The following is a 23,667-nucleotide window of genomic DNA, read 5'->3' on the forward strand; positions in this document are numbered from 1 at the left end:
CAGCTAATCCCAGTCTAGCTAAACCCGGCCCAGCTAAACCTGGTCTAGCTAAACCCGGTCCGGCTAGACCCAGCCCAGCTAGACCCGGCCCAGCTAAACTCGGTCCAGCCAAACCTGGCTAATCCCAGTCCAGCTAAACCCAGCTAATCCCAGTCCAGCTAAACCCGGCCCAGCCGAACCCGGCCCAGCCAGACCCAGCTAATCTCAGTCCAGCTAAACCCGGCCCAGCCAGACCCAGCTAATCCCAGTCTAGCTAAACCCAGCTAATCCCAGTCTAGCTAAACCCGGCCCAGCCAGACCCAGCTAATCCCAGTCCAGCTAATCCCAGTCTAGCTAAACCCAGCTAATCCCAGTCCAGCCGAACCCGGCCCAGCCAGACCCAGCTAATCCCAGTCCAGCTAAACCCGGCCCAGCCAGACCCAGCTAATCCCAGTCTAGCTAAACCTGGCCCAGCCAGACCCAGCTAATCCCAGTCCAGCCGAACCCGGCCCAGCCAGACCCAGCTAATCCCAGTCCAGCTAATCCCAGACCAGCTAAACCCGGCCCAGCCAGACCCAGCTAATCCCAGTCCAGCTAAACCCAGTCTAGCTAAACCCAGCTAATCCCAGCCCAGCCCGTCCCGGCCCAGCCGTCCCCATCGCCCCCCCCGGCCCGCTACCCGCCTCCCCCCGCCGTGGCGTTGCCCCCGAACTGCCTGCGGTCCAGGACGTCCTTGTACTGCAGCTCGGGGGTGGCCATGCGGGCGCAGCGCTCGCGCTCGGCGGGGGGCAGCCCGTCCCGCAGCGCGTAGCCCAGGATGCGCGCCCCGCCGCCGGGCGGCTGGAAGGGCCGCAGGCGCCCGTCGGGCACCGAGCGCGCGGGCACGGGCCCCCCGCCGCGCAGGCAGCGCCGCGCCAGCGCCGCCCGGCGCCCCCGCAGCCGCGCCGCCTCGTCCCGCAGCCGCGCGGCGCCGAAGGCCTCGGCGCGGCGCCAGAAGGAGCGGTTGAGGTGGGCGTAGAGCGCCCAGTCCAGCGCGTTCCAGGCGCGCAGGCGGGCGGCCTGGGCGGCCGTGGGGCGGGCGGCGGCGCCGCCCAGCGAGCGCCCGTTGTGGGCGAAGGCGACCACGGCGTCCTCGGGCCAGCACAGCGCCCGGCGCAGCAGCACCAGCGACTCGTCGAAGTGCTCGGCCAGCAGCACCAGCGGGAAGGCGCGGTCCAGCGCCGCCAGCGCCGCCGCCACGGCCGCCGCGTCCCCCGGCGAGGCGGGCGGGAGCCCGAAGTCGAACCACTGCAGGTTGCGGGCGTAGTGGTTGCCCCGCACCCCCGGGCGGTAGAAACGCTCCGGCGACGCCAGGAAGGCGGCCAGGGAGGGGGCGCGGCGGAAAGCCGGGGCCGCCGAGCGGTAGTAGGCGAAGGCCGACTCGCCCAGCGTGCCGGGGTCGCGCACGATGGAGAAGTAGAAGCTGTCGTTGGGCATCACCCTCTGCACCTACACGGGGAAAGACGGGGGGGGATTGGAACGTCCTGGACCCCCCCGCACAGCTGGGTGTCCCCCAGGACCCCCCCACAATCCCCCATTCACTCAGGTGTCCCCCGGACCCCCCCAGACCCCCCCAGACATCTGGGTGTCCCCCAGACCCCCAAGGACCCCCCCACAATCCCCCATTCACTCAGGTGTCCCCCGGACCCCCCCGGGCCCCCCCAGACATCTGGGTGTCCCCCAGGACCCCCCAGACCCCCCCACAATCCCCCATTCACCCAGGTGTCCCCAGGACCCCCCCAGATCCCCCCAGACCCCCCCACAATCCCCCATTCACCCAGGTGTCCCCAGGACCCCCCCAGATCCCCCTGGACCCCCCCACTGTCCCCCATTCACTCAGGTGTCCCCCGGACCCCCCCAGAGCCCCCCAGACATCTGGGTGTCCCCCAGGACCCCCAGACCCCCCCACAATCCCCCATTCACTCAGGTGTCCCCAGGACCCCCCCAGATCCCCCTGGACCCCCCCACTGTCCCCCATTCACTCAGGTGTCCCCCGGACCCCCCCAGACCCCCCCAGACATCTGGGTGTCCCCCAGGACCCCCCAGACCCCCCCACAATCCCCCATTCACTCAGGTGTCCCCCGGACCCCCCCGGACCCCCCCAGACATCTGGGTGTCCCCCAGGACCCCCAGACCCCCCCCACAATCCCCCATTCACTCAGGTGTCCCCAGGACCCCCCCAGATCCCCCTGGACCCCCCCACTGTCCCCCATTCACTCAGGTGTCCCCTGGACCCCCCCAGACATCTGGGTGTCCCCCAGACCCCCCCCACAATCCCCCATTCACTCAGGTGACCCCCCCAAATCCCCCCGGACATCTGGGTGTCCCCCAGACCCCCCCACTGTCCCCCATTCACTCAGGTGTCCCCCGGACCCCCCCGGACATCTGGGTGTCCCCCAGACCCCCAAGGACCCCCCCACAATCCCCCATTCACTCAGGTGTCCCCCGGACCCCCCCAGACCCCCCCAGACATCTGGGTGTCCCCCAGACCCCCAAGGACCCCCCCACAATCCCCCATTCACTCAGGTGTCCCCAGGACCCCCCCAGATCCCCCTGGACCCCCCCACTGTCCCCCATTCACTCAGGTGTCCCCCAGACCCCCCCAGACCCCCCCAGACATCTGGGTGTCCCCCAGGACCCCCCGGACCCCCCCGGACCCCCCACCATCCCCTTCTCCCCTGGGTGTCCCCTGGACCCTTTCTCCTCCCAATCCCCGCCCCGGTGTCCCCCCCGGTGTCCCCCCCCGGTGTCCCCCCCCAGGTCACCTCGGACAGGTTGAACCGCATGTGGTGGCAGATGATGTCAAACGGGGGCCCCCCCGGGCTGAACCCCTTGACCCGCTCGGCTCGGAACCCCCCCGGGTACCCGAACTGGTAGCGGTGGGGGAGAGCGAAACGGAGCCCCCGCGCCTCCCCGAACCGGTGCAGGATGTTCACCACGCTGCTGCCCCCCGTCTTGTGGGTCTTGAGGAACACCAGGTGCGTGTGGGGCTGGCACGGGCTGGGGGGGGGCCCGGGGGGGGCCGGGGGGACCCTGGGGACACACACTGGGGTCAGCGACCCCCCCGTTCTGACCCTGTCCCCTTGGACCCCCACCCACCCACCCATCTGGGGCGTCACGGACCCACATCCCCCCAACATCCAGAGGGTTTTGGGGGCTTGGGGGGCACCTAAGGCCCCAGAGGGTTTTGGGGGGCACCCGGGGGGGGCCGGGGGGACCCTGGGGACACACACCAGGGGCAGTGCCCCCCCCATCCTAACCCTGATCCTTTAGACCCCCACCCACCCATCCATCTGGGGTGTCACAGACCCACATCCCCCTGACATCTGGAGGGGTTTTGGGGGCTTGAGGGGCACGTAAAGCCCCAGAGGGTTTTGGGGGTGCCCGGGGGGGGCCGGGGGGACCCTGGGGACACACACCAGGGGCAGTGCCCCCCCCATCCTAACCCTGATCCTTTAGACCCCCACCCACCCACCCATCTGGGGTGTCACAGACCCACATCCCCCTGACATCTGGAGGGGTTTTGGGGGCTTGGGGGGCACGTAAAGCCCCAGAGGGTTTTGGGGGGTGCCCGGGGGGGGCACAGGGACCCTGGGGACACACACCAGGGTCAGCGACCCCCCCGTTCTAACCCTGTCCCCTTGGACCCCCACCCACCCACCCATCTGGGGCGTCACGGACCCACATCCCCCCAACATCCAGAGGGTTTTGGGGGCTTGGGGGGCACCTAAAGCCCCAGAGGGTTTTGGGGGGCACCCGGGGGGGGCCGGGGGGACCCTGGGGACACACACCAGGGGCAGTGCCCCCCCCATCCTAACCCTGATCCTTTAGACCCCCACCCACCCATCCATCTGGGGTGTCACAGACCCACATCCCCCTGACATCTGGAGGGGTTTTGGGGGCTTGGGGGGCACCTAAAGCCCCAGAGGGTTTTGGGGGTGCCCGGGGGGGGCACAGGGACCCTGGGGACACACACCAGGGTCAGCGACCCCCCCATTCTAACCCTGTCCCCTTAGACCCCCACCCACCCATCCACCTGGGGTGTCACAGACCCACATCCCCCCAACATCCAGAGGGTTTGGGGGGGTTGGGGGGCACCTAAGGCCCCAGAGGGTTTTGGGGGGCCGGGGGGGGGTCTCACCTGCGCTGGAAGGGCCCCCCCAGGAGCTGGACGGTGAAGCCGATGGTGACGCAGACCCCCAGGGCGGCCCCCAGGGTCTGGAACCGGCAGCAGGCGGGCGGCAGCTTCATGGTCCTGGGGGGGGACACGGCGGGGGTCACCTCCCTGGGGGGGCTGGGGGGCGCGGAGCCACGTGGGGACACCGCGGGGGGGGGCGTGGGGACGGGGACAGACACCCCGGTCCCCCCGTTTCCCCTGGTCCTAGTGCCCCCCATTTCCCCCCGGTCCCCCCGGTCCTAGTGCCCCCCGGCTCCCCCGGTCCTAGTGCCCCCCGGCTCCCCCGGTCCCCCCGTTTCCCCCGGTCCTAGTGCCCCCCATTTCCCCCCGGTCCCCCCCGGTCCTAGTGCCCCCCGGCTCCCCCTGTCCCCCCCGGTTCTAGTGCCCCCCGATCCCCCCTGGTCCCCCCATTTCCCCCCGGTCCCCCCCGGTTCTAGTGCCCCCCGATCCCCCCGGTCTCCCCATTTCCCCCCGGTCCCCCCCGGTTCTAGTGCCCCCCGATCCCCCCTGGTCCCCCCGTTTCCCCCGGTCCTAGTGCCCCCCATTTCCCCCCGGTCCTAGTGCCCCCCGGTGCCCCCTGGTCCCCCCGTTTCCCCTGGTCCTGGTGCCCTCCGGTCCCCCCCGTTCCCCACGATGTCCCCCGTTCCCGATCCTCCCTGACGCCCCCGTCCCGTTCCCCCCCCGGTCTCCCCGTTCCCGTCCTGTCCCGTTTCCCCCAGTCCCGCTCCTCCCCGTTCCCGTTTCCCCGTTCCCCCCCGGTCCCCCGTTCTCGTTCCCCCCCGTTCCCGTTCTGTCCCGTTTCCCCCGTTCCCCCCCACTCACCGACCGCCGCCCGCTCAGCCCCGCCGCATCCCGGGGGGGTCAGTACCGGCCCGGGGCTCCGCACGGGCGGGGGCTCCGGCCGCCCCGGTCCCGTTGATGTCCCGTTCACCGGGCCCGGGGCTCGGAGGGGCCGCTGTCCCGGGGAGGCCGCTGTCCCGGCCGCTTTTCTGGTTTTCTCCGCCAAGTTTTCTTCTTTGTCTCCCGCTGTCCCGCCCCGCCCGCCGCACCGGGACGGCCCCCGGTACCGGGACGGCCCCCGCGCCCCCGCTGGGGGAAACTGGGAGCACTGGGAAGGCTTTAGGGGGGGGGGACGGGACGGACACACGGACACGGGTGTGACCCCCCCGGGACATATGGGGGTGCAGGAGCCCCCCAGGATCCGGGAGGCACCGGGGCCGAGCGGGACCAGACGGGGCCCCGGTGTTCGGGGGCTATAGGGGACCCCCAGAACAGGGGGGGCTACGGGGGGACCCCAGAAAAGGGGGGGTATACGGGACCCCCCAGGACGGGGAGGGTAGAGGGGACCCCTAGAACAGGGAGGGCCTATGGAACACATGGGGGGCGCCATGGGGGGTCTATAGGACCCCGGGGCCGTAGGGGATTCCCAGGACACAAGGGCCCCCCCATAGAACCCTATAGGGACCCCCCCCCCCCCCGCCCTCCCGGTGACACGTGGGACCCGCCGGGGAGGCCACGCCCCCTCGCGGGGTGGGGCGGGGCTAAGGGACGGCCACGCCCCCACCGTGGCACGTCCCGGCCCCGGATTGGTGGGTGGGGTTGTGGTGGGCGGGGCTCCGGCGGCTGCGCGCGCAGGCGCGGGGCCCGCACGTGCTGGGCGTGACGTCGTTGGGCCGCGCGCGCGTGAGGCGACGTGAAACGCGGGAAAAAGTGGCGTGGGGGGGGGATGAATGAACCACCCGGTGTGACGGGGGGGGGATGAATGAACCACCCGGTGTGACGGGGGGGGGGATGAATGAACCACCCGGTGTGACGGGGGGGGGTCAGGGGGTCTCACCCCCCTCCCCGTGTCCCCCAGGTGTCCCCTCTCCCGCTGTCCCCATGTCCCCCCGGCGCTCGACCCGTGTCCAGGGCGGCTCCTCCGGCTCCGGTTCCACCGGGGGGGCGGGGAGCAGCCCCCCGGCATCACCCACACCGCCAGACAGCCCGTGAGTTTTGGGGGACACGGGGGGGGACTCCGGCTGCACCCCCGGCTGTGCCGACCCCCCCCCATTCCCTGCAGGGATCTCAGCAGCGACGGCTCCGGCAGCGACTTCGAGGAGACGCTGCAGCCGCATGGGAAGAGGGGACCCCCCCGGGGCCCCCCCCGCGGGCACGTGCGTGTGGGACCTCCCGTGGGAACCTGGACGGACCATGACTGTGACCCCTTGACCTTGACCCCATCCTGACCCCATCCTGACCCCATCATGACCCTGACCCCATCCTGACCCCCATCCTGACCTTGACTCCATCCTGACCTTGACCCCATCCTGACCCCCATCCTGACCCATCCTGACCTTGACCCCATCCTGACCCCATCCTGACCTTGACCCCATCCTGACCCCCATCCTGACCCCCATCCTGACCCCATCCTGACCTTGACCCCATCCTGACCCATCCTGACCCCATCCTGGACCCATCCTGACCCATCCTGACCCCATCCTGACCTTGACCCCATCCTGACCCTCATCCTGATCCCCATCCTGACCCCATCCTGACCATGACCCCGTCCTGACCCCATCCTGACCTTGACCCCATCCTGACCCCCGTCCCACCCCCGTGTCCCCCCCAGGTCCCCAAACGTCCCCGGCGCAGCCACAAAAGCAGCCCGGCCCCCGACCCCCCCGACCAAAACCACCTTTTTGCCGCCGTCATGTCGGGCAAAGTCGCCATGGAGGTAACGACCCCCCCCCAATAAACCCCCAGGGACACGGCAGGGGGGACACGCGTGTCCGTGTGTCCCCAGCGGGGATGTCCCCACGTCCCCACGTCCCCACAGACGCTGGTGGACGAGTGGTTGGACACCTACAAACGGGACCGCGAGTCGGGGTTCCTGGAGCTGCTCAACTTCATCGTTCGCTCCTGCGGCTGCCGAGGTTTGTTAAAACACCAGTTTTCCCCCCAAATATCTGCTGGGTTTGGCCAAGACACCGGATTTTCCCCCTCAAAACTCCCTGGGGTTTGTTAAAACGGCCGATTTCCCCTCAAAGAACTGCTGGGTTTGGTTACAACACCGAATTTTCCCCCCCAAATATCTGCTGGGGTTTGTTAAAACACCAATTTCCCCCCAATTTTCTGCTGGGTTTGGGTAAAAGGCCAAATTTTTTCCTCAAAATGCTGCTGAGTCTTGTTAAAATACCAAATTTTCCCCTCAAAAACTGCTGGGGTTTGTTAATACAACGAATTTCCTCTCAAAAAACTGCTGGGATTTGTTGAAACGGCAGATTTTCCCTCAAAAAACTGCTGGGTTTGGTTACAACGCTGAATCTTCCCACTAAATATCTGCTAAGGTTTGTCAAAACACCAATTTTTCCCCCAAGTATCTGCTGGGTTTGGTTAAAACACCGAATTTTCCCCTGAAAATGGTGGTGAGTTTTGTTAAAATACCAAGTTTTCCTCTCAAAAAATTGCTGCTTGTTGTTAAAACACTGAATTTTCTCCTCAAAATGGTGGTGAGTCTTGTTAAAAATGCCAAATTTTCCCCTCAAAAAGCTGCTGGGATTTGTTAATACAGCAAATTTCTCCTCAAAAAACTGCTGGGTTTGGTTACAACACTGAATTTCCCCCCCCAAATATTTGCTGGGGTTTGTTAAAACACCGTTTTTTCTCCCAAGTATCTGCTGGGTTTGGTTAAAACACCAAATTTTCCCCCCAAAATGCTGGGGAGTTTTGTTAAAATGCCAAAATTTCCCCTCAAAAAACTGCTGGGATTTGTTAATACGGCAGATTTTTCTTTAAAAAAACGAGTGGATTTTGTTACAACACTGAATTTTCCCCTCGAATATCTGCTGGGTTTTGCTGAGACACCGGATTTTCCCCTCAAAACTTGCTGGGATTTGTTAAAACGGCGGATTTCCCTCTCCAAGTTTGCTGGGATTTGGGGTTTTTGTGCCCCCAGGTGTGGTGACCCCCGAGATGTTCCGCAACCTGCAGAACTCCCAGATCATCCAGCAGCTCACGGAGACCTTTGTGGAGGTACCGGGGGGGTGGTTTTGGGGATTTTTGGGGCGTTCAGGGGGTTTTTTGGGGGGACAGCAGGGTGACCGTGGGCCAGCACTGGGCCCTTGTGGCCAAGGTGATTCTGGCGCCATTTTGGGCCCTGAGGTGATTTTGGGGCCGTTTTGAGCCCTGAGGTGATTCTGGCGCCATTTGGAGCCCTGAGGTGATTTTGGGGCCGTTTTGAGCCCTGAGGGGATTTTGGGGCCATTTGGAGCCCTGAGGTGATTCTGGTGCCGCCATTTTGAGGCAGCTGAGGGGTCGCTCTGTTCATCGATAGTTGCCACTCTAATCACTTTTTGTACGTTTTTTTACATTATATCATGAAATCGAGGATAAACTCCCCAAATTGGTGCCCCTGGAGCCACCATTTGGAGCCCTGAGGTGATTTTGGGGCCATTTGGAGCCCTGAGGTGATTCTGGGGCCATTTGGAGCCCTGAGGTGATTCTGGTGCCGCCATTTTGAGGCAGCTTAGGGGTTGCTCTGTTTATCGATAGTTGCCACTCTGATCAGTTTTTGTACATTTTTTTACGTTATATCATGAAATCGAGGCTAAAACTCCCCAAATTGGTGCCCCTGGAGCCGCCATTTGGAGCCCTGAGGTGATTTTGGGGCCATTTGGAGCCCTGAGGTGATTCTGGTGCCGCCATGTTGAGGCAGCTGAGGGGTCGCTCTGTTTATCGATAGTTGCCACTCTAATCACTTTTTGTACATTTTCTTCCATTATATCACGAAGTCGAGGCTAAAACTCCCCAAATTGGTGCCCCTGGAGCTGCCATTTGGAGCCCGGAGGTGATTTTGGGGCCATTTGGAGCCCTGAGGTGATTCTGGTGCCGCCATTTTGAGGCAGCTGAGGGGTCGCTCTGTTTATCGATAGTTGCCACTCTAATCACTTTTTGTACATTTTTTTACATTATATCATGAAATCGAGGATAAACTCCCCAAATTGGTGCCCCTGGAGCCGCCATTTGGAGCCCTGAGGTGATTTTGGGGCCATTTGGAGCCCTGAGGTGATTCTGGTGCCGCCATTTTGAGGCAGCTGAGGGGTCGCTCTGTTTATTGATAATTCCCACATTAATCACTTTTTATACGTTTTTTTTTCCATTATATCATGAAGTCGAGGCTAAAACTCCCCAAATTGGTGCCCCTGGAGCCGCCATTTGGAGCCCTGAGGTGATTTTGGGGCCATTTTGGGCCCTGAGGTGGTTCTGGCGCCATTTTGACCCTGAGCTGATTTTGGGGCCATTAATGGTGATCAATTTGGAAAGGGGGGTGTCAGGAGATGGAGCCATCGGTGACAACCAGTGACAGGACCAGGGCAATGGGTGCAAACTGGAGCGCAGGAGGTTCCACTTAAATTTGAGAAGTTTCTTCACAACGAGGGTGCCAGAGGGTGGGTCTGAGCGATCCTTTGGGGTGGATCCAACCCCTGACATTTTGGGATCCTATGTGACATTTTGGGATCCTATGTGACATCCTGGGATCCTATGTGACATCCTGGGATCCTATGTGACATTTCTATGTGACATTTTGGGGTTCTATGTGACATCCTGGGATCGTATGTGACATGCTGGGATCGTATGTGACATTTCTATGTGACATTTTGGGGTTCTATGTGACATCCTGGGGATCCTATGTGACATTTTGGGGTTCTATGTGGCCTTTTGGGGTTCTGTGTGGCATTTCTAGATGATGTTTTGGGGTTCTATATGGCATTTTGGTATCCCATGTGCCATTTTGGGGTTCTATGTGACATCCTGGTGTTCTATGTGCCATTTTGGGGTTCTATGTGCCATGTTGGGGTTCTATGTGCCATGTTGGGATCCTATGTGACATCCTGGGGTTTTGTGTGACATTTCTATGTGACATTCTGGGGTCCTATGTGATATTTTGCGGTTCTATATGACATGTTGGGGTTCTATGTGGTATTTCTACGTGACATGTTGGGGTTCTATGTGCCATGTTGGGGTTCTGTGTCCCGTGTTGGGGTTCTATGTGCCATGTTGGGGTTCTATGTCCCATGTTGGGGTTCTATGTGCCATGTTGGGGTTCTGTGTGCCATGTTGGGGTTCTGTGTCCCATTTTGGGGTCCTGTGTGCCGTGTTGGGGATCTATGTGCCATGTTGGGGTTCTATGTGCCATGTTGGGGTTCTGTGTGCCATGTTGGGGTTCTGTGTCCCACTTAGGGGTTCTATGTGCCATGTTGGGGTTCTGTGTGACACTTTGGGGTTTTATGTCCCATGTTGGGGTTCTGTGTGCCATGTTGGGGTTCTGTGTGCCATGTTGGGGCTCCATGTGCCATGTTGGGGTTCTATGTCCCATGTTGGGGTTCTATGTGCCATGTTGGGGCTCCATGTGCCATGTTGGGGTTCTATGTCCCATTTTGGGGTTCTATGTCCCATGTTGGGGCTCCATGTGCCATGTTGGGGTTCTATGTCCCATTTTGGGGCTCCATGTGCCATTTTGGGGCTCCATGTGCCATTTTGGGGTTCTATGTGCCATGTTGGGGTTCTGTGTGCCGTGTTGGGGTTCTGTGTCCCATGTTGGGGTTCTATGTGCCATGTTGGGGTTCTGTGTCCCATGTTGGGGTTTTATGTCCCATTTTGGGGTTCTATGTGCCATGTTGGGGATCTATGTGTCATGTTGGGGTTCTATGTGCCATGTTGGGGTTCTGTGTCCCATGTTGGGGTTTTATGTCCCATTTTGGGGTTCTATGTGCCATGTTGGGGATCTATGTGTCATGTTGGGGTTCTATGTGCCATGTTGGGGTTCTGTGTCCCATGTTGGGGTTTTATGTCCCATTTTGGGGTTCTATGTGCCATGTTGAGGTTCTGTGTCCCATTTTGGGGTTCTATGTCCCATGTTGAGGTTCTGTGTCCCATGTTGGGGTTCTATGTCCCATGTTGGGGTTCTGTGTGCCATATTGGGGTTCTGTGTGCCATATTGGGGTTCTGTGTGCCATGTTGGGGCTCTATGTGCCATATTGGGGTTCTGTGTGCCATGTGGGGGTTCTATGTCCCATGTTGACGTTCTGTGTGCCATGTGGGGGTTCTATGTCCCATTTTGGGGTTCTATGTCCTGTGTTGAGGTTCTGTGTGCCATGTTGGTGTTCTATGTCCCATTTTGGGGTTCTGTGTGACACTTTGGGGTTCCATGTCCCATGCTGGGGTTCTGTGTGCCATGTTGGCGTTCCGTGTCCCATGCTGGGGTTCTGTGTGGCACTCTGGGGTTCCGTGTCCCGTGCTGGGGTTCTGTGTGGCACTCTGGCGTTCCCCCGCAGGGCTCGGTGTCCCCGCCGCGGGGCGGGCGGCGCGGTCGGGGGCTCCGCGGCGGGTTCAGCGCGCTGCTGGGCACCGCGGTGCTGCGGGGGCAGCTCAGCGTGCTGTACGACGAGTTCCTGCTGCCCGCGCTCGTCTCGCTGCTCACCGGCCTGGCCGACTCGCCCGTGCGTGCCTTCCGGCACACCGGCACGCTGGGGGGTGCGAGGGGCGCTGGGGGGACCGGGGGGAATGGGGGGAATGGGAGAACTGGGGGGACTGGGGGGAGTGGGAGTAATGGGGGACTGGGGGGAATTGGGGGAAAATTGGGGAACTGGGGGGAATTGGGGGAAAATGGGGGGAATGGGGAGACTGGGAGGGACTGGGGGGAGTGGGGGGATTGGGGGGACTGGGGGGATTGGGGGGAATGGGGGGACTGGGGGGAGTGGGAGTAATGGGGGACTGGGGGGAATTGGGGGAAAATGGGGGGACTGGGAGGGACTGGGGGGAATGAGGGGAGTGGGGGGACGGGGGAATGGGGGGACTGGGAGGGGCTGGGGGGATTGGGGGAACTGGGAGGGACTGGGGGTGACTGGGAGCAGACTGGGAGCACTGGGGGATCGAACCGCGGTCTCCGTGTTCCCACCCTGGTCTGTTCCATTCCGCTCCTGGGAGGGAACTGGGAGCAGACTGGGAGGGACTGGGAGTACTGGGGGGTGACTGGGGGAACTGGGAGCAGACTGGGAGGGAACTGGGAGCACTGGGGGGGGTGACTGGGGGAACTGGGAGCACTGGGGGATAGAACCGCGGTCTCTCTGTTCCCACTCTGGCCCATGCGGACTGGAACAGACCAGGGCGGGAACAGAGAGACCGCGGTTCGATCCCCCAGTGCTCCCAGTCTGCTCCCAGTCACCCCGCAGTGCTCCCAGTGACCTTCCAGCGCTCCCAGTCCCTTCCAGTGCTCCCAGTCCCTCCCAGTGCTCCCAGTCCCTCCCAGTGCTCCCAGTATCCTCCCAGCTCCCTCCCAGGAGCGGAATGGAACTCCCGCCCTGGCCTGTTCCATCCCGCTCCTGGCAGGGAGCTGGGAGCGGACTGGGGGGGACTGCGGGGTGACTGGGAGCACTGGGAGGTTCCTGGGAGGATACCGGGGGTCCCCATGGTGTGTGTCCCCTGTCCCCAGCCCTGAAGGTGATGACGGCGCTGGTGACGGTGGCGCTGGGGCTCAGCGAGCGCCGGGACAACAACCAGCGGCAGCTGGAGGCCGAGCGCGGCAAAGGGCCCGGGCGGCGCGGGACCGAGAGGATGGAGGAGCTGCTGGACAAACAGCGGGAGGTGCCTGGGGGGCTGAGCCCCACAGAGAGCCCTCTGAGCCCCATAGACATCCCTCTGAGCCCCATAGAGAGCCCTCTGAGCCTCACTGAGCCCCATAGAGAGCCCTCTGAGCCCCACAGAGAGCCCTCTGGTCCCCATAGAGATCCCACTGAGCCCCATAGAGACCCCTCTGAGCCCCACTGAGCCCCATAGAGATCCCGCTGAGCCCCATAGAGATCCCTCTGAGCCCCATAGAGAGCCCTCTGAGCCCCACTGAGCCCCATAGAGATCCCTCTGAGCCCCACTGAGCCCCATAGAGAGCTCTCTGAGCCCCATAGAGAGCCCTCTGGTCTCCATAGAGATCCCACTGAGCCCCATAGAGACCCCTCTGAGCCCCACTGAGCCCCATAGAGATCCCGCTGAGCCCCATAGAGATCCCTCTGAGCCCCATAGAGAGCCCTCTGAGCCCCACTGAGCCCCATAGAGGTCCCTCTGGGCCCCATTGACCACCATTGAGCCCCATAGAGATCCCACTAAGCCCCATAGAGATCTCTGAGCCCCATGGAGCTCCTCTGAGGCCCCCTGAGCCCCATTGAGCCGCACTGAGCCCTTCGGAGCCCCACTGAGCCCCATTGAGCCCCACCGACCCCATCTTAGCCCCACTGAGCCCCACTGACCCCCTCTGAGCCCCCCTGAGCCCCATTTTCCCCCCCAGCTCCAGGAGCAGCAGCAGGAGATCGAGAGCATGATGAACGCCGTGTTCAAGGGTGTCTTCGTTCACCGCTACAGGTTTGGGGGGGCCGGGGGAGCCCTTGGCGGGGGGGACCCAGCACCACCGGGCGCTGGTGTCACCCCCCGCCGCACCGTGTCACCCCCCTCGGTGACAGGGACGTGGTCCCCGAGATCCGCGCCCTGTGCATGGAGGAGCTGGGGACGTGGATGCGCAGCTACGCCGCCTCGTTCCTCACCGACGGGCACCTCAAGTACATCGGCTGGACGCTGCACGACAAGGTGGGCGTTTTGGGGGACACGGCGGGGGGAACAAGGGGACATCGGGGACGTCCCGCCGAGCGTCCCCGTCGCCGCAGCAGCGGGACGTGCGGCTGCAGTGCGTGAAGGCGCTGCAGGGGCTGTACGGGCGGCGGGACACGGCGGCGCACATGGAGCTGTTCACCAGCAGGTTCAAGGTCAGGGGGGTCCTGGGGGGGCCCCAGGGGGGGTCCCGGGGTGTCCCGTGTCCCCAGGGGGTGACACCGAGCGCGTCCCCCTCGCCCCCAGACCCGCATGGTGTCCATGGTGCTCGACAAGGATCCTGAGGTGGCCGTGGAGGTGGTGAAGCTGCTGACGGTGATGCTGGAGTGAGTGGGGGGGACATGGGGACACAGGAGGGGACATGGGGACACGGGGGGGACGTAGGGACACGGAGGGGGACATGGGGGACGTGGGGACATGGGGGGCACATGGGAGCACAGGCAACATGGGGACATGGGGACAGGTGATGGGGCTGGAGGGGGGACGTGGGGAGACAGGGGACATGGGGACAGGTGACGGGGCTGGGGGCGAATGTGGCGACACGGGGGAGATGGGGACACAGGGGACATGGGGACACGGGGGACATGGGGACATGAGGAAGGACGTAGGGACACAGGGGACATGGGGACGCGGGCAGACATGGAGATACGGGGGGGACGTGGGGACACGGAGGGGGACATGGGGGACGTGGGGACATGGGGGGCACATGGGAGCACAGGCAACATGGGGACATGGGGACAGGTGATGGGGCTGGGGGCAAACGTGGGGACACGGGGGAGATGGGGACACAGGGGACATGGGGACACGGGGGACATGGGGACATGGGGAAGGACGTAGGGACACAGGGGACATGGGGACGCGGGCAGACATGGAGATACGGGGGGGACGTGGGGACACGGAGGGGGACATGGGGGACGTGAGGACATGGGGCGCACATGGGAGCACAGGCAACATGGGGACATGGGGACAGGTGATGGGGCTGGGGGCGAATGTGGGGACACGGGGGAGATGGGGACACAGGGGACATGGGGACACGGGGGACATGGGGACATGGGGAAGGACGTAGGGACACAGGGGACATGGGGACGCGGGCAGACATGGAGATACGGGGGGGACGTGGGGACATGGAGGGGGACATGGGGGACGTGGGGACATGGGGGGCACATGGGAGCACAGGCAACATGGGGACATGGGGACAGGTGACGGGGCTGGGGGCAAACGTGGGGACACGGGGGAGATGGGGACACAGGGGACATGGGGACACGGGGGACATGGGGACATGGGGAAGGACGTAGGGACACAGGGGACATGGGGACGCGGACAGACATGGAGATACGGGGGGGACGTGGGGACACGGAGGGGGACATGGGGGACATGGGGACATGGGGGGCACATGGGAGCACAGGCAACATGGGGACATGGGGACAGGTGATGGGGCTGGGGGCAAACGTGGGGACATGGGGGAGAAGGGGACACGGGACATGGGGACACGGGGGACATGGGGACATGGGGAAGGACGTAGGGACACAGGGGACATGGGGATGCGGGCAGACATGGAGATACGGGGGGGACGTGGGGACACGGAGGGGGACATGGGGGACGTGGGGACATGGGGGGCACATGGGAGCACAGGCAACATGGGGACATGGGGACAGGTGATGGGGCTGGGGGCAAATGTGGGGACACGGGGGAGATGGGGACACAGGGGACATGGGGACACAGGGGACATGGGGACATGGGGATGCAGGCGGACATGGAGATACGGGGGGGACGTGGGGACACGGAGGACATGGGGACATGTGGAAGGACGTAGGGACACAGGGGACATGGGGACGCGGGCGGACATGGAGATACGGGGGGGACGTGGGGACACAGGGGGCACGGGGACATGGAGATACAGGGGGACATGGGGCCAAGGGAAGGGGACACAGGGACACGGGGTCACAGCCAGGGGGGGACACGGGGACCCAGGGTCACAGCCGGGGTGGGGGACCCGCGGCCACCCCCCGCTGTCCCCGCTGTCCCCGCAGCACCATGGAGGACGCGCTGAGCGAGGACGATTGTCACAGCGTCTACCCCCTGGTGTTCGTGTCCAGCCGGGCGCTGGCGGCGGCCGCCGGGTGCTTCCTGTACCGCAGGTGACACCGGGGGGTCCCCGAGCCCCCAGTGACCCCCCGGGCGCTTCCTGTGACACCGGGGGGTCCCCAAACCCTGAGTGACCCCCCGGGCACTTCCTGTACCACAGGTCCTTTGTCTGTTTGTCCCTGTGTCCCCAGCTCCGTCCCCTGTCTGTCTGTCTGTCCTCGTGTCCCCGTGTCACACTGTCTCTGTCCCCAGGCTCCTGGACCCCCAGCGGGACCCCGACCGGGTCCCTTCTCGCGACGGTGACAACAGGACGTTTTTCCGGCGCCTTTTGTCCTTTTTCATCGAGAGTGAGGTCGGGGGGGGCTTGGGGGGGTCCCAGGGGTTCCTGGGGGGGTCCTGGGGGTCCCAGAGGGTCCCGAGGGGTCCCAGGGGGGTCCTTGGGGGTCCTGGAGGGTCCTGGGGGGTCCTGGGCGGGTCCTTGGGGGTCCCGGAGGGTCTGGAGTGTCCTAGGGCGGCCCTGGGGGGTCCTGGGCATCCTGGGGATCCTGGGGGGTCCTGGAGGATCTGGAGTGTCCTGGGGGGACCCTGGAGGGGGGTCCTGGGGGTCCCAGGGGATCCTGCGGGGTCCTGGGGGGTCTTGGGGGTCCTGGGGGGTCCCACACCCCGTGACGGTCCCTTGTCCCCCCAGCTTCACGAACACGCCGTCTATTTGGTGGACAGTCTGTGGGACTGCGCGGGGCCCCGGCTGCGCGACTGGGACACCATGGGGGCCATGCTGCTGGAGGACGGTGCGCAGCGCGCTGGGACGAGCTGGGGGGCACTGGGAGGAACTGGGGGGCACTGGGAGGAGCTGGGAGACACTGGGAGGCACCAGGAGACACTGGGAGGAACTGGGAGGCACTGGGTACTGGGGGGCCATACTGGGAGGCACTGGGAGGCACTGGGAGCTGGGAGGCTGCACTGGGGGGCACCGGGGGGCACTGGGAGGCACTGGGGGGCACTGGGAGGCACTGGGGGGACTGGGAGCTGTGCCCCCCAGGCCTGCGGGACCGGCAGGAGAAGGCGCTGGTGGAGATCCTGGTGGCCAGCGCGGCACAGGCGGCCCAGGGACACCCCCCGGTGGGACGGGGACCCCCCAGAAAGGTGACAGGACCCGGATGGGGGCGCCCTGGGGAGGGTCCGGGGACCCCCCGTCCCCCCTGACACCCCATAACCCCCCCTGACGCCCCAGCCCTCGGCCCGGGAGCGCCGGGTGCAGGCGGACGAACGGACGCGGTTAACGCACGCGCTGGCGCCGGCGCTGCCGCAGCTGCTGGCCAAGGTGACACGGGGGACATGGGGACACCCCCCCGGAGTCGGGGGGCGGTGCTGACCCCCCCGGACCCCCCCGTGGTCCGTAGTTCTCGGCCGACGCGGAGAAGGCGGCTCCGCTGCTGGACGTGCTGCGCTGCTTCGACCTGGGCGTCTACTGCACCAGCCGCATGGAGAAGGTGCTGCCACACGTGGCCCCTTGTCCCCATGTCCCCATATCCCCCTGTTCCCCCATGTGCCTATATCCCTTGTCCCCATGTCCCCTGTCCCTGTATCCCCCGTCCCCATAACCCCTTGTCCCCATATCCCCATGTCCCCATGACCCCCGTCCCCCTGTCCCTATGTCCCCTGTCCCCTCGTCCCCATGTCCCCATATCCCCCTGTCCCCATATCCCCCTCTCCCCCTGTCCCCATATCCCCCTGTCCCCATATCCCCCTGTCCCCCTGTCCCCATATCCCCCTGTCCCCATGTCCCCGTCCCCATATCTCCATGTCCCCATATCCCCCTGTCCCCATATCCCCCTGTCCCCCTGTCCCCCTGTCCCCATATCTCCATGTCCCCATATCCCCCTGTCCCCATATCCCCCTGTCCCCCGTCCCCCTGTCCCCCGTCCCCCTGTCCCCATGTCCCCTGTCCCCTTGTCCCCATATTTCCATGTCCCCATATCCGCCTGTCCCTATATCCCCCTGTGCCCATATCCCCATATCCCCATGTCCCCATATCCCCTTGTCCCTATATTCCCTGTCCCCCTGTCCCCATATCCCCCTGTCCCCATGTCCCCCTGTTCCCCTGTCCCCATATCCCCATGTCCCCATATCCCCTTGTCCCTATATTCCCTGCCCCCATATCCCCATATCCCCCTGTCCCCCCGTGTCCCCGTCCCCACGTCCCCGTCCCCACGCGTCCCCCCGCGTCCCCGCAGCACCTGGAGCTGGTGCTGGCGCAGCTGCGGGAGGTGACGGAGAAGCACACGGTGACCGCGGTGCTGGCGGCCGCGTCCCGCGCGCTGCACGCGCTCTGCGCCCCCGAGCTGGCCCTGCGCGCTCGCGGGGACCTGCTGCGCAGCCGCATGGCCGACCAGCTGGCCGACAAGTGTCACCGCGATGTCACCGACCTGCTCCAGGTACCGCGGGGCGCTGGGGACACAACGGGGACAGGAACACAATGGGGACCTGGAGTCTGGGATGGAGCCCGGGCCACCCCAGGGCAGGGACGGGAGGCAGGATGGGGTTGGGGACAGTGACCCCAAGCCCGGTGTGTCCCCATGGTGTCCCCAAGCCTGGTGTCCCCCTCCCGGTGTCCCCCCGATGTCCCCAAGCCCAGTGTGTACCGCCTGGTGTCCCCAAGCCTGGTGTCCCCAAGCCCGGTGTCCCCCTTGGTGTCCCCAAGCCCAGTGTGTCCCCAAGCCTGGTGTCCTCAAGCCTGGTGTCCCCGTGGTGTCCCCCTGGTGTCCCCAAGCCCGGTGTCCCCCTGGTGTCCCCAAGCCCAGTGTCCCCCTAGTGTCCCCAAGCCTGGTGTCCCCTCGGTGTCCCCCTGGTGTGCCCCCTTGGTGTCCCCCCCGCCAGTGTCCCCAGCCCGGTGTCCCCAGCCCGGTGTCCCGGTGTCCCCAGGCCGCGGCGCTGGACGAGGATGAGCTGTACAGCGTGGCAGCCACACTGAAGCGAATCTCGGTCCTGTTCAAGTGAGGGGGGACCCTGGGGACACGTCACCCCCCGCAGCGTCCCCTGGTGTCCTGTCCATGTCCCCTGTGTGTCCCCTGCCCCAAGTGCTGCCCACATCCCTGTCCCCATGTCCCCTGTCCCCCATGTCCCTGTCCCCATGTGCCCTGCCTTGTGTGCTGCCTGTGAGCCTGTCCCCATGTCCCCATATCCACATGTCCCCATATCCCCTGTCCCCATGTCCCCCTGTCCCCATGTCCCCCTGTCCCCATATCCCCATGTCCCCATATCCCCCTGTCCCAATGTCCCCCTGTCCCCATGTCCCTATATCCGCATTTCCCCATATCGCCATGTCCCTATATCCCCCTGTCCCCATGTCCCCATATCCCCATATCGCCATGTCCCTATATCCCCCTGTCCCCATATCCCCTGTCCGCATGTCCCCCTGTCCGCTGCCCCATGTGCTGCCCGTGTCCCCCTGTCCCCACGTCCCCCATGTCCCCGTGTCCCCTGGTGACGCCGCCGTCCCCGCAGCGCCCACGACTTGACGCCCTGGCAGCTCTTCGATCCCTGTTCCCGGCTCCTGCAGCACGCGGTGGACACGGGCGAGGTGCCCCCGCAGGTACTGCCTGGGGACACCTGGGGACACCTGGGGACACCCCGGGGACACCTGGGGACACGGCGGGGGCTCCTTGGCAGGTCCTCGTCCCCGCCATCACCTGCGTCCACTTCCACGTCCTCTGGGAGCTCTCGCACCTCCCCAGTGCCGACGTCCCGCAGGTGAGTGGGTGACACCCCCGGGGGACAACTCGGGGGTGTCCTCCGTGTCCCTAAAGTCCCCCGCGTGTCCCCCACCGTCCCCAGGAGCAGCTGTGCGGCCTCAAGAACCGCGTGGCCACCGTGGCCTCGCTGTGCCAGAGCTGCCTGACCGACACGGACCCCGGTGTCCGGGAGCAGGTACGGGGCGATGTGGGGGACACCGGGGGGACCTTGTCACAGAATCACGTAAGTCAGGGGTTGGATTGACCTCGAAAGCAGGAACACCCAGATGAGGTTACACAAAACCAGGCGGGTTTGAATGAATCCAGAGACTCCACAACCCCGCTGGGTTCCAGGCTCTGGCACCCTCCCCATGAAGAAGTTTCTTCTCATATTTAAGTGGAACCTCCTGCGTTCCAGTTTGCACCCATTGCCCCTTGTCCTGTCACTGGTTGTCACCGATGGCTCCATCTCCTGACACCCCCCTTTCCATCTTGATCACCATTAATTTGTCGCCCCTCAGTCTCCTCCAAGCTCAAGAGCCCCAGCTCCTCAGCCTTTCCCCACACGGGAGATGCTCCACTCCCTCCAGCATCTTTATGGCTCTGTGCTGGGCTCTCTCAGCAGTTCCCTGTCCTTCTGGAACCTTCTAACCCACCCCAGGTTCTATTTGCCTTCCTGGCCACAAGGCCCAGCCCTGGCTCAGCCCACAGCACCCTGTGTTCCCAGGTGGTCTCCCATCCAAGTACTAACCGGGCCCGACCCTGCTTAGCTTCCGAGATCAGATGAGATCGGCCATTCTCAGGGTGCTATGGCTGTATATATTATATATATGTAAATGTATATGTTCCCCAAGTATATGCTGATAGTATCTGAACTAACCCCTTTTTTCAAGGGCGGAGTAGAGAGGCAGGAGAACCTCTCTCAACCTACTAAGCACCCTCCTTCTAGTCCACCCCAGGTCCCATTGGCCTTCCTGGCCACAAGTGCCCAGTGCTGGCTCCTGGTCATTGTCCCTGCGTCTGTCCCCCCCCAGGCGTTCGTGGTGCTGAGCGACCTGCTGCTGGTGTTCGGGCCGCAGCTGGCGCGGGACGGGCGGGCGGCGCTGGCGCCGCTGCTGCTGGCGCCCAACGCGGGGCTGCAGTCCCAACTGGCCGCTTTCCTCATGGACCACGTCTTCCAGCATGAGCCCTCGGCCACCGGTACGTCCCCACCGTGTCCCGGGGCGGGGAGGGGTGTCCTGTCCCCTCATTGTCCCCTCATTGTCCCCACGTGTTCCCACAGAGGACGGCGAGAGCCACATCGAGGAGCTGCACCAGCGCCGGGTTCTCCTCGCTGGCTTCTGTAAACTCATCATCTACAACGTGCTGGAGCTCAGCGCCGCCTCCGACGTCTTCAAGCACTACGGGAAGGTGGGGGGCGCCGGGGGGGGATGTCCCCATTGTCCCCAGTATCCCCGCAATGCCCTGGGGACACTGTGAGTGTCACCCCCCAATAGTTTTACGGTGACTACGGGGACATCATCAAGGAGACGCTGAACCTGACACGGCAGATGGACCGGCAGGAGTGGGCGCGCACGCTGCTGCTCAGCCTGAAGCAGGTTGGGGGGGTTTGGGGGGGTCCCTGGGTTTGGCCGGGGGGTTCTGGGGCTCTCTGGGGAATGTCGGGGGGTCACCAGGGGAGTCTGGGGGTCTTGGGGGGGGGCGGGGATGCTCCAGAAGGTGCGCACGGGGTTTTGTCTCTGTGGAGAGCAGGGGTTCGATTGGGGAGTCTGGGGGTGTCCCCGAGGGTCCTGCCTGACCCCCCGTGTCCCCCCACAGCTGATGTCGGAGCTGCTGCTGCAAACGGGCCCCGAGATCCGTGAGGACGAGTCGTTCCTGGAGATCCGGGACCTGGCGCGACGCTTCTCCCTCCTCTTCAGCCTCCACCAGCTCCGCAACCGCCCGGCGCTGCTCGCCCTGCACAGGTGGGGTCTGGGGGGGTCCCGGGGGGGGTCTGGGGGGGTCTGGGGACCCTCACTCACCCCCTGCCCCCCCAGGGAGGGGATTGAATTCGCTTTCCAGGAGCCGGGGGGGCCGGGGCAGCCGCCCCTCAACCTGCCCTTCCTGGAGGTGCTGAGCGAGTTCTCGCCCCGGCTGCTGCACCCGGACAGGGCCCTGCTGTGAGTGGGGGGGCCCGGGGCCAGGGGGTCCCCAGGGGGTGTCAGGGGGGTCCCCAGGGGCTGTCTGGGGGGTCAGGGGGTCACCAGTGGGTCCCCAGGGCCAGGGGTGTTCCCAGGGGGTCCCTGGGGGTCAGGGGGGTCCCCAGGGGGTCCCCAGGGTCAGGGGGTTCCCAGGGGGTCAAGGGGTCACCAGTGGGTCCCCAGGGCCGGGGGTGTTCCCAGGGGGGTCCCCAGGGATGGGGGGGTCCCTGGGGGGTCTCCAGGGTCAGGGGGGTCCCCAACGGGTCCCCAGGGCCGGGGGTGTTCCCAGGGGGGTCCCCAGGGCTGGGGGGGTCCCCAGGGGGTCCCCAGGGTCAGGGGGTTCCCAGGGGGTCAAGGGGTCACCAGTGGGTCCCCAGGGCTGGGGGGGTCCCTGGGGGCTCTCCAGGGTTGGGTGGGTCCGCGGGGGGTCCCCAGGGGGTCCCCAGGGTCCACGTGGCGTCCCTGGCTGGGGGGGAACATGGGGTCTCTGTGGGGTCCCCCAGGTTCCCGTGTCCCCCCCCAGGCTGGCGTACCTGGAGCGGCTGTGCCGGGAGCGGGGGTGGCCGCCCCCCCGGGCCGCGCCGTGGCCCCCCCTGGTTGCCTACGGCCACTCGCTGCAGCCGCAGGACGAGGGGGGGTCCCTGAGCAGCCGCGGCTCGGCCCCACCCTCACAGGGCCCCCCCGGCTCCAGCGCCAAGAGACCCCGAATGGACGGTGAGGGGGGGTCCCGGGGGGGGACACGGGGTTGGGGTGGGGGGTCGAGATGGGGACATGGGGTTGGGGTGGGAGGAACGGGGGGTTGTGTGGGGGTTCGGGGTTGGGGGGGGTCACGGGGTTGGGGGGGTTCCCGGTGCTGACCCCCCCCCAGCCCCCCCGAGGCACTCGGGTTCCAGCCCCTGGCCCAGCAGCCGCCCCCCCAGCCCGGCTTTCACCTCCACGGCGCTTCGGGGGAGGCCCCGGCCCCCCCTGCGGGACTCCAGCTCCGAGCGTGGGCTCCTGCCCAGGTGAGGACACCCCCCCGACCCCCCCACAACCACCTTGACCCCCCCTGGACCCCCAGAGCCCCCCCCGAACTCCCCTGACCCCCCCTTGAAGCCCAGAGCCTCCCCTGACCCCCTCTTGAACCCCAGAGCCCCCCCTAGACCCCCAGAGCCCCCCCAGAACTCCCCTGACCCCCCCTTGAACGCCAGAGCCCCCCCTGAACCCCCATGACCCCCCCAGAGACCCCCTGACACCCCCGGCCCCCCATCCTCTCCCCCCACAGCAGCTCCTTGTCGCGGCGCAGCGGGATGACCCGGTGAGTTTTTGGGGGTCCCTGGGGGCGCCGGGCGGTCCCTGGGGGTGCAGGGGGGGTCCCTGGGTGGGGGTCCATCCATCTTCCCCCCCCCTCGTCACCCAGGTTGAGCCTCATGGTGGAGGAAGAGGAGGAGGAGGAGGAGGCGCCGCTGGACGAGGGGAGCAGCGGGGACACCCCAGAACGCGATGGGGTGAGCCCCCCCCCCCCCCCAAATATCCCCTGTGCCCTACCCAGGGGTGTCCCCCCCCCAACCCAGCCCCATGTGCCCCCCCCAGCCCCGACCACCCCCCCAAAACCGGCTCCGCGACCTGTTCGACTCCACCATCCTGGGCATCAAGGTGAGTTGGGGGGGACACGGATGGGGGTCACGGGGGGGGGTCCCCGACCCCCCCATGGGGGACACTTTGGGGGCGGGGGGCTCACCCGACCCCCTCCCACAGGACGCCTGAGCGAGGGGCCCCCCCAAAAGCGGAGCCGCTTGGTGCCCGTTTCTTGTTGTTCTGAGCCCGAATCCGGGCGGCGGTTTTGTGACGGTTTAATAAA

General features: G+C 65.3%; 2 protein-coding genes and 1 pseudogene across 2 annotated transcripts; 1 reads left to right on the forward strand and 2 right to left on the reverse strand.

The window, feature by feature from the left end:
* Positions 1-654: 654 nt before the first annotated feature.
* Positions 655-5,661, reverse strand: GAL3ST4 (galactose-3-O-sulfotransferase 4). The gene is made up of 4 exons (XM_065658101.1): positions 5,018-5,661; positions 4,160-4,273; positions 2,784-3,051; positions 655-1,467 (listed from the first exon to the last, which is right to left on the reverse strand). Exons 2-4 carry the CDS (start codon positions 4,267-4,269, stop codon positions 655-657), a joined length of 1,191 nt encoding a protein of 396 aa, XP_065514173.1. The 5' UTR covers positions 4,270-4,273; positions 5,018-5,661.
* Positions 5,662-5,953: 292 nt separating this feature from the next.
* On the forward strand, positions 5,954-23,573 carry STAG3 (STAG3 cohesin complex component). Its single transcript, XM_065658102.1, is given in 34 exon segments — positions 5,954-6,002; positions 6,054-6,183; positions 6,258-6,351; positions 6,807-6,911; positions 7,014-7,110; positions 8,133-8,209; positions 11,512-11,710; positions 12,669-12,820; positions 13,515-13,588; positions 13,687-13,810; positions 13,888-13,986; positions 14,078-14,157; positions 15,862-15,969; positions 16,169-16,268; positions 16,605-16,704; positions 16,956-17,059; positions 17,148-17,237; positions 17,317-17,406; positions 18,151-18,351; positions 18,839-18,909; positions 19,421-19,508; positions 19,586-19,666; positions 19,751-19,843; positions 20,682-20,862; positions 20,930-21,057; positions 21,144-21,245; positions 21,466-21,611; positions 21,684-21,806; positions 22,351-22,541; positions 22,696-22,831; positions 23,092-23,124; positions 23,227-23,314; positions 23,400-23,462; positions 23,565-23,573. Coding segments are annotated over 34 exon segments (3,606 nt in total).
* Positions 20,350-20,468, reverse strand: LOC136002863 (5S ribosomal RNA; annotated as a pseudogene).
* Positions 23,574-23,667: the final 94 nt, after the last annotated feature.

The sequence above is a fragment of the Caloenas nicobarica genome, unplaced genomic scaffold (assembly GCF_036013445.1).
Source record: "Caloenas nicobarica isolate bCalNic1 unplaced genomic scaffold, bCalNic1.hap1 Scaffold_548, whole genome shotgun sequence".
Taxonomy (NCBI): Eukaryota; Metazoa; Chordata; class Aves; order Columbiformes; family Columbidae; genus Caloenas; species Caloenas nicobarica.

What these genes read in the sequence shown, in the direction of transcription:
- GAL3ST4 (XM_065658101.1), bottom strand. Translation starts at nt 4,269, where the DNA reads ATGAAGCTGCCGCCCGCCTGCTGCCGGTTCCAGACCCTGGGGGCCGCC. An exon ending in GGGGGGCCCTTCCAGCGCAG is followed by an intron (nt 3,052 to 4,159) that starts GTGAGACCCCCC and finishes GTGTGTCCCCAG; the next exon opens with GGTCCCCCCGGCCCCCCCCG. An exon ending in TGCGGTTCAACCTGTCCGAG is followed by an intron (nt 1,468 to 2,783) that starts GTGACCTGGGGG and finishes TTCCCCGTGTAG; the next exon opens with GTGCAGAGGGTGATGCCCAA.